General features: G+C 51.4%; 1 protein-coding gene across 1 annotated transcript; it reads left to right on the forward strand.

Moving 5' to 3' along the window:
• Positions 1-43: 43 nt before the first annotated feature.
• On the forward strand, positions 44-10,057 carry COCSUDRAFT_47030 (hypothetical protein; the record flags this gene model as incomplete). Its single annotated transcript, XM_005648332.1, has 14 exons — positions 44-97; positions 2,080-2,133; positions 2,645-2,785; positions 3,191-3,404; positions 4,046-4,207; positions 4,590-4,721; positions 5,006-5,190; positions 5,517-5,582; positions 6,111-6,222; positions 6,598-6,731; positions 7,355-7,504; positions 7,750-7,927; positions 8,318-8,503; positions 8,875-10,057. 14 exons carry the CDS (start codon positions 44-46, stop codon positions 8,970-8,972), a joined length of 1,866 nt encoding a protein of 621 aa, XP_005648389.1. The 3' UTR covers positions 8,973-10,057.
• Between the last annotated feature and the right edge of the window lie 79 nt (positions 10,058-10,136).

Raw genomic sequence — 10,136 nt, forward strand, 5'->3', positions numbered from 1 at the left:
GGTTGACTTTGTCATACAGTATTTTGTCACCTACCTCTGAGGCATGGCTGCACCCAGCTGGGAGCTGCTGGATGCTTGGCGCTACATCATATACGATGTGATCCGATGAGTCATGTGCAAGGGTATTGCCGGTCTCGGTCATGGGCTGGCTGCCAAGCGTTCCAACTTCACGTCCGCCAGAAGGTTTGGCGGAACGTTGAAAAAGTGTCCAATTGGGGGGAGCAATAGGGGTTCGTTTGCGCTGCTGCCTCCGTGAAGCAACATCCGTTGGCCTGAGGCACGTATCTGAGGCACACGGTCTTGATCCTGGGCTCGATGTCAAATGGGTTGTGTGGTGAGCAGTGGCTTGAATTGTGTTACCAGAGTTGTCTACTCCCTGAGGTGCTGTCTCTATAGACGTATGGAATTACACCTATGATGACTGTTGCCTCACATGTGGAACCACTTCCCTGATGAATTACTTAGACGACTTCATAAGATATTGCGTCTAGTGGCCCACATCGGGCAGGCTCAAAAGGATATACCTGGTGCTCCCCTAAGGACCATGATTAGGGTTATCAGCCAGCTGTGATGCATGACACTGATATTCTTCTTCCTGAAGTACGTAGCATATGTGCATTAATGTATTGTATGGCATATTGCAATGTGCCACAATTGTATAGATCAAGATGATAAGTGTGGTAGGATCGAAAACTTTTACACTTACCTGCACAGGATCCGATTATTGCAAGAGATGTCTTCGATTATTTGATATAGATCGTTGTGGCATTGAAATTCATGTTTTGGGCACCTCGGTACCGTAGGTCTTCTTGTGACTCGTCCACCTGCAGGGTCGAATAGCTGCCGGTAGGATACATCTGCAGAGTTTTGAATCAATAAGTGGGCACTGGCGATGCCTCTCACACGTTGTAATGAGTTGCAATGCATGTTCAAAGAGCAGCTGTGTTGTTTCTGTGAGGATCACAAGCTTGGCAAGCCGCGGCCGTGCAGCTTTGTAAGCAGCGCGTGCCTTTAGCCTGATCCCGATGATTGGATAATTATGGCAGTGGAAGTGAATAGTATCGTACAGTGAGGCCCACTTCTTTACTTTTACGCGAGGCTTGAGAGATGTGGTTGGGTGTCATTAGTCAGGTGTGACTGATACAACCCTATTCCCCCCTTCCGGCAGCCCGAAATCCCAGGAGGCACACTGCAACAGTGTGTCCTGCTGCATTATTAAATTAGTCCTTGCGAGTTCTAAAGCTGTGTCCGGGGGCAGTAGAGACAGATTAGAAAAGGGTGGTGTTCCGGAATTTCTTCCGGCATGCAGAGTGACAAGGCCTGTCCCTCACGAAGGAGAACAGCTTGTTGACTAAAGATACTTCTTTCAGGTCAAATACGTCCCTATCACACATTTTAAATGTTTTGAAAGGGCTTCCTCCCAAAAAACCTGCAAGTGCCCCCAGCAAGCATGGTACTATATACTAGCAAGCTAGCGTTGTTTCCTGCTTGCGAGCAGGTCCACTGCACCCTTCAATACGCAGCTTTGACCTCCAAACAAGTGTCAAATAGTCTGTGAGTTGCACAGGGTTGGGTCTATTGGTGAAAATTAGCAACAAGCTCTTGGAGAGAAGATCCTAGGCACAGCAAAGTCAAGTAAATAAACAAGTCAAGTGGATAAACGCGGAGTGAGGAAGGCACAGGCAATATGCCAGGAGCCGGACAAAGGAAATCTCGAAACAGTCGGAAAAGGCAGAAAGTGAAGCAGCAGCAGAGAAACGGGGTGACATGGTGCTTTGGTCCTCCTGCTGTACTGGACGACGAACCTGTCAACACCTTGGAGCATACCTTCTTAACAACTCCTCGAACGAGAAAAATGAATCAGGTGAGGCCGCTCTCCGGGGTCCCTGTTCAAAAGTTGCAGCCAGCACACATCACAAGGCACACTTGTTAGAAACTGCCACACCTTACATACAGAACTGGGTCCCCTTTTTTTGCCCTTCTTAGCTTTAATATTGTATACGTAAACCCTGGCCAAACGAATCAGGAAGTTTGTTTGCATGTCTCTGGCTGATAGATATGGTGCTTGTGCTGGCGCAGATCCAAGTTGTGCACCCGGTTCACTGGTTACATCCTCGCGCAGTCATGCTGCAGGTGAGCCCCAAAGAAAGCCTTTGCTGGAATGCTGTGCCCCAGCCACATCTGTGATTGACCTTGCCAGAGAAACCCACAGGCCGATTTTTTCTACACAGCAGCACACTCGCGCGTTTGATCTCCTGTGGGGCTTTCAAAGCCTGCTGCTGAGCTGACTAATCTAAGTAGCAAAGTCTGCATGAGAAACTTCTGGATTCATTATAGCAGCGCAGTCCCGAATACTGATGCCTGCATGTCTGCATGGAAGTGAACACTTGGCATCTGGCTGAGACACTTGATCCAACTAGAGTGGTCCGCACGTGGGCACTTGCTAGGCCAATTGCTGGTCTCTAATTTTCATCTATCTGTGAGTTTGCTCTTGTTTCGAGCTCCCCGGCCCCTGTCGTTTGCAGCTCGGTATGCGTTTGGGCAGGCCATAACACGACTGTCCCACCGTTCTCAGGTGCTCCTCTGGGCAGACTGAAGAAGCAATAAAATAAATCAGTTGTTTGAGTGGCCTGTGTGGTTGCAGGTGCTGTATGACAGTCTTGTGGGGGACCCTTTCATAGCCCCCCGGATCCCCCCGCGGCTGCTGGATCTGCTGGAATACCACCGGACCCTCATCTTCTATGACGACGAGGAAGAGTTCTTCTATGACAATGCAGAGCAGCAGGTGCGCGCTGCTATGCTTGATCCAAGGAAATCAGGACAGGGACAACAGGGTTATAAAGGGAAAAGGGATGAGGAAAAGACCCAGGACAGGGCTTGGATACACATCATGCCCAGATCAGACCCCCCCTGGTTTCTTGGGGACTCAGAGAGGGAGGCATGAGTGGAGTGATAGGGCCTATGGCAGCGTGTCATGTGAGAATTAATGGGATGGCAAATGCTGTGCATCTGAATCTGGGGAAGCTGGGTGTGGGCAGCTCAAAATATGTGCCCAAGAGCATCACACGCAAAGCAACGCAGCAGTACAGCACAAACCATAGCAGAGAGTACCCGGCTCACCCTTATCTTTAAGGCGGGTGGCTCTGAAGAGGTAAGAGAAATATAAATTTGTTGCCTGCCGCATGCGCAGGAGGCCGAGGAAGTTGTGGGGGAGTCGTACGCGTCTGGGGAGGCGGGTGATGAGGTGAGCGGTGAGTCATCGGAGGTGATTCAGCCGCTGACTCGCCTGTCCAGCGTGGGCACTGCCGCCTGCCGACTGGAGGAGGCTTTCGGCGGAGAGGCACTGGCCGCTGCCATGGAGCAAAAGTCTGAGCCGCAACACTGGCGGGACGGGCTTCACCTTGGTGAGAATGGGCTCCTTTACTGCACAGCAGCAGACAGTAGAGGGTCCGAAGCTTGCATCACTTGCTGGGTCCTCATTTCAGGCCGTAGAATTGATCCGGGTCTACAGAACCTGAATCAGGCTCCGCCCGTGCATGCTGAGCCGATGCAAGGCAGCCCCTTTGTGGGGACCAATAATTGCACCAGTACTCGTTTTCCAGGAAGTTAGTTCTTCAGTACTCGTACAGGGAGGACGTACTGACACACTGGCGCTAGCAAATTCGGGTACTGAGGGCTTTTCAGTTCTTAAGTGCTCTGCGTACTGGGGCGTACTGGTGCAAGCATGTTGGGGACGAAGAAGCAGCATCTACTGCAGTGGTACTATCAGAACTGTGGCTGCAAAGTGAACAAGCTGGGATGGACATTCTCCCTAGCGCAGAACATACCGCAGGCCCCTGACATTATTCATCACCTACTCAAGCTTAGAGGGAATGCATGTAGGGAAGGGGGCCTTTATAGTAAGTATATTTACGGGGGTTGCAATGGTGCATTTATGATTTAGGGTCAATGAAGGGTCGAAGAAGCTTAAAGTCAATGCTCAGAGCCCTGTGTCAGGATTTGCAGCCTGAAAGTCACTGACAGATCTAAATGCATGTCTCTGCAGAGATGGATGAAGAAGTGGAGGCACAGCTGCCGGAGGAAGTAGATGCAGAGATGGAGGAGGAGTATGTATCGCCGCGTGAGACCACGCGCGATGACGCCAGCTCGTGCAGCGAGAGCGACTACCGCGCTCTGCTGGGATCACCCATTCGCGCGGTCCAAGATGGTAATTTTCTTTGGCTCCTTCATCGCATGCATGCATCCTTATTTTCTCATGCGCCGTCCTGCTCATATATATTTTGGGTTATATATACCAGGCTGAACTGCTTGGGATTGCCAAGTTGAGCGGTCCAAGACGGTCCGTACTGCAGCATTCTTCAGACCTATTATTGCAAGCATGCATCACATTCGACCCATGCCCCATCTTGTCAACGTGGCAGATCCAGCTGCTCGGGGTCACCCTTTTGCGCGGTCCAAGACGTTTGAATTTAATCTGCTTCCGTTTCACGCATGCGTCAAATCTGGGCCTCACTCGACAATTCTTAACGAGCATAACTGGATCTTGATTTTTGTGCATGAGTATGATATCCCGTTGATGCTGCGCGCAGACATGAAGCGGAGTGCCTCTCCCAAGCGCCATGGCATGAGCCAGCCGGTCATCAAGATCACTGCCACGTCCTCCACCGTCTCTTCGCTCAACGGCCCTACCGCTGCCTTGTACTCAGTTACAGAGACCCGGGGTGAGTAATCCTGATGCTCCAATGACTTTAAAGGAATTTCATCCGTACCAGAAGGGCGTAAGCCTGACCCTGTCTGTGAGATCTGAGTACAGTTTGTGTCAGCATGCAGCAGTTCTCTTGACGCAGCAGTAAGCATGAGCGGCACGGCTTTCTCTTTGCTATCTTGAAAGTGTCTGGGTAGGACGGTTGAAGGATGCATGTCTCCAGGTATAGCCACGGCAGGAAGAAGCCATGGAGGCAAAAAAGGAAAAAGTTTGAAATGCATTCTGTGCCTGTCATTGCAGACGAGGCGCGCGCGCGTCTCAGGGGAATTGCGCAGCGCAACAAGGGAGGCACGCCGATGATGGGCTCCGACAAAAAAGCCGCGGCCGAGGCGGCCGACCGCACATCGGCCGCTGCCCGGGTCTCGGCCGCGCATGCGGCGGCTGCCGCTGACAAGGCAGACAGGAACGCCCCTGCACGTCTGGAGGTAGGGAGCTCAGCTGCCTTACTTTCCACATCCATGGCAATAAGTCGGTCATACAGTTCCAAAATTGCAGCGTGCACAGGTTTCTGTGAGAAGAGTGTCTTGTAGTCTTTTGTCTGCCTTGTTGGCCTCATTTGCGCCAAAGATGACATCTTCAGAGCAAGCCCCATGCGTAGTCCAGAAGACCGGACGTCTGAAGATGCCTGCACTTGCAAAAGATGAGCAGACACCTGCACAAAAAAAGCTTGGATAGATAGAGCATATATGGAAGGCAAACGCCCGCAGCATGGAATGCATAATGATGCATGAAAGACTTCGAATGTGTGCAGTTGGGGGCTCTGCTGGAGACGATGTCGACTGAGACTGGAGAGAGGAATGTCAACGCCTCTGCACAGGTGCCCCTCAACACACCACATCCTCCCTGATCTATTCCCCTCTTGCACAGTAACACGGTCCTGAAATACTGCGGGTGCATTAGCATGCATTGCGGCAATCCTCCCTGAAACAGCATCCTTCACCTTGCCTGATCACCTCAGACGATAAGCTTATTATGCAGCACTGCTGCCATTTGCACACTGGTGAAGCATGCGGAAGAGAATGACATGATCAAGCGAGCCTGTCTTAAACAGGCAGAGCAGGGTTGAAATTCTGTGCCCCTTGCTTGAGGGGAAAGCCTGTAACCTGATGTAACACTGACAGGGGTGATTGATATCAATATTACACGCCTTTCCTGCCAAGAGGCAAGGTGCGTCCTGCAGACAAGCTGCAGTCATAGACTGCCAGAATACTACCCCTTGTTGGACTCGCCAGATCCAAGCAAGACCCAATCAACATTGTGCTCAGTACTTAAACTGCCCCCCGCCAGCCGGGGCCAGTGGATTGGACTGTATTATAATCACAGTGAGACTCCTTTGTTTGAACAGGCGGAGCCGAGTGCTGATGTGAAAGCGCTGGAGACAATGGTGGAGGACACAGAATCTGAGGTGGCAAATCTCAAGCGCAGCAAAGTCGCCAACATGGTCAAGATGTACCAGGGTGCGCCTGTCTAAGATATCTCTACAGGCCATGCATCACATTGCTGTTGACGTCGTTGGCTGCACTGCAGAAGATCAGCATCTGGGCATGCAGCTCTCTGCCAGCCTCGGGCCCTTCCTGCACCGTGCATGCTTGCCTCCATCAAACATGGCAGGCCAGAGTTAAGCATGCCACAGGTCAATGGCCCATTATTGGTCGACACCAGTATGGCAGGGGAACATCAGTTCCCGCAGAGCTGTGCTGAAAGCCAGGATGAAGCATGCCAGCCGTTGTGGAATCTCTGCCATCCTGGCACACGCTGCTGTTTCAGCAGAATTGTCTCAACTGACGTACACCTATGTTTCAAAGTTACTGATCAGATTACTGTTCTGGCAGGCATGGAGGAGGCTCACTCGCGCCACACATCGCCGCGGATCGGCGCGCGCAAATCGCCGCTGCCTTCTGAGAAGTTTCTAGAGCCGCTCATCCCCAAGCACCCAATCGCGACCCCTGACTCACCCTCCCGCAAGGTGCGCAGACCTTATTCCCCGACCTTATCCTTCATCCACTTTAGCTTAGGGTTTAAAGAATATGGATTTAGGGTTTATGGAAGGGGCCTTATAGTAACAATTTTTGACGGGGAATGCAATGGTGGATTTAGGGTTTAGGGTCGATGAAGGGTCGAATGAACTATAAACAACAAAGTGGATGAAGTCTAATGCCAGCGTGCGCAGCTTGATTATTCAATGGCATGCATGCTGTGAAAATCACTGATTGGCTGTTAAGAGATTGTGCCTGTGACCAAGATTGCCTCAGCAAGGGGGGTAATGTGTGTGTTGCTACAGAGTTCTTAAGTCTATAGAGTTCTTGAATGTCTTGAGCTGCATCCCCCTCCCGGCATTACAAGTGCATGCTGCTGAGGGACGAGTATTGAATTGTTCAGAGCCACTTTTCTTGCAAGGCCATTAGAGACATTGCTAAGGAGCCTGGTAATGACTTTTCTCACTGGAACTTGTCAAAGAAGCAGCTGTATTGGGGAGGAATATGCAGTGAATGCGCGCACATGAGCAAAGTGAGTTGTTACTGATGCGGACTACTTGGCTGGGCATGGTCACAATGAGTCATCGCTGACGTGGCATTATAAATTGTGCAGGCGGCGACGCCGCGCGGATACACTTCGCGGTACCTGTCGGCGGTGCACGCGGCCACCAACACAGTGTCCACCTGGCTGCAGCGCGGCGGCAGCGGGGAAGTTCCCTCGCCGGTCGCGGCAGCTGCCGAGCAGCTGCGCACCCACAGCGAGGTCTGTCCAATCACAGCCGCGCGCAGCTCTTCAGCGCCTTCTGCGCCGCGCACAGGCCTTTGCATTGCTCAGGAGTGCTGACTGACTGCACCGGTCACAGCCTCTTCTGTCCGCTTGGGCAGGATCTGATCACTGTGATTGGATCAGAGTACTTTCAAAGAAACCTGCCCACACTCCAGCTCAGGCACAATTTTCATGGAGCATGAATATGCAGACCTGAGAATTTTTGGATGTGTTGATGACAGGCAATGCCCCCGGCAACGCCGCCAAAGTGCGGCGCGGCGGAGATGGCCACTTTCAGCACGCCGTCAGCAGAGCTCTTCGACACAAACCCGGTCTACGAGGAGATGCAAGAGCGTGCGTTGTGGTCCCCCGTCAACACATCCTTCTCCTCTGACTACTGCGCGTTCGCCGGCGGCGCCGGTGCGTCGCACAGTGTTCTGGATCAAAACCTTCCGGTTGCTTTGTTGAGCCGGCGGGTTGCACATAAGGGGATGGATGTGCTGTTCTGGGACTTGGGTGGTGATGTTAGTGACAGAAGAGGCAGATGCTCTGGTGTCACCATGGCAGTAACACTCTCCGGCGTTTGATCGTTGCTGGAAAAGTTAAATGCAAGCAGCACACTGCCCTAATACAGAAGTACAGTATCTTGACCTCACTTTTGGAGAAAGTGCACCCATAAAGAAGAAGCAGGCGCTAATCAAAGGTCACTATTTCTAGGGTTTATGGTTAAGTGTTAATATAGGGCTTTAGCTATAGGGCTTTATATAGGGTTTTGTATATAATAAAAGTCTTGCATTGATGTCTCCGCAGGTGCAGCTGCGGCTGGCCGGCACCGGCGCAGCCCGGAGCTGGCGTGCCGGCATGCGGCAGCAGCCGCGCGGCATGCGGCGGCCGCGGCCCGGCACGCCAATGCGGCGGCCAAGTTTGCCGGTCTGCGCATGCGCGCATCAGCCGACGGCAGCCGGCGGCGTAGCCATGCCGGCCACGGGCCTCTCTGTGAGTCCTTCTTCCCCCTGTCTTGTGCTGTCCAATGCATGTAAGGCCCCAGTGGTGCTTTCCGTGCTAATGGTCAAACGAAGGTGGGACCGACCCAGAATCCTCCCGTTGAGGGCTCTCCATGCAGTGTTTGAGCCAAGCGTAATGGTCGAGAGAGGATGGAATACTGAGAGCACATTGATTTCATCTAGCTAAGGAGAGATAAGGAGAAGGCTCTTGACGCCATGTATCAGGTGATTGACATGATACTTGAAGATTACACGGAGGTACTGTTGATTACAAAGACACTATCAAATGGATCAAAGCATGCTGTGCATGTAGTGCTCATCGTACTTAAATGGTATCAGACAAGGTTATCGCTTTCTGCGCAGACTCCAATGCAATGGACACAAGGACCACCGCCACAGACGCGATGCATTTCCCGGACAATGTCATGTTGACAATGGACAACATGCTCTTTGAGGCCTGATGCAGAAGTGGCGCGATGTGATGCATTTCATCACACTATCAATAAAGGGGGTTCTTTCGGCTGGTAATCAACAATCAATCGGCTGTGCGATCCCATATCGGCAGTTCCACAATGCCGATATGCTGCTGGTCTCAATCGGCATGACTAATAATCACTGCGCCGTACTGGACATGGCAGCAATGAAGCACAGCCTGACATGGAGGCTGCTGTTCTTGTGTCAAGCTGGTGCAATTAAAGAAGTAAGAAGGCTTGAGGCACAGAGGGCGGCGTTGAGGAGAGACAACACTATGCTGGGAAATATTTCCTGAGCTGCCGGGACGATAAGTGGGGCCACAATAAGTGGCATTTAAATAATTATGTGCCTTTCAAGGTGAGTAGGAAATTTATTAAGGGGATTACTCACCTGTGGTCAGGTGAGACCAATAAGATGCAGGGGAAAGGCCGGTGCCTCTCTTTACATGTTTTGCTGCATTGCCCTGTGCGCACACCGCTGCTGGCATTTCCAAGAGCTTTAACTTGAATGGGCTTGGAAAAGACATCTGTGGTTGTACAGCTAGCACCAAGAATAGTAGGGGCTTGTTTGGGTGTCCAAATGGGAGACAGATGGGGCTAATTCAAGCCGGAAAATTCATATTCACAGCCAGAATTGTGATCAAACAAGCGGGAAATGCCCCTTGTATTCATGGTGTATACAGGGTGTTAGTGCTGCGCAGACACTTTCACCTTTGCTGTTGCAAAATATATCACCTTCTGCACTTCATGGGAATGCCTCACAAGGGACAAGGAAACAACCATTACAGATGTTTATTGTTGATGGGGCCAGACGGTGCAGAGATCTCAACGCCAATCCCAATGTTGAAATTGTTTGCAGAAGTGCTTGTTAGGCCAGACGCTTCTTTGGGGAATTTGATGAGGGACGTTCACTACTGGGAGTATTATTGGGTTATAGACATGCATGTACATGTAACCTGCTGCACAAAGCAAAGGGGACCATTTTGCTGTTGACAGATGTCATGCATGTAATTTGTCCCTGGCTTGAGATTGGCCGCTCACATGCAGCTTCGTGTTACACTACTGCAACGGACAACATAGGTATTTAAGATTGGGTCATGCATGTACTGAAGATGACAGCAAACACGCGCATGCTTCATGTGATCACAGCAA

Source organism: Coccomyxa subellipsoidea (genome assembly GCF_000258705.1).
Source record: "Coccomyxa subellipsoidea C-169, whole genome shotgun sequence".
NCBI lineage: Eukaryota > Viridiplantae > Chlorophyta > Trebouxiophyceae > Coccomyxaceae > Coccomyxa > Coccomyxa subellipsoidea.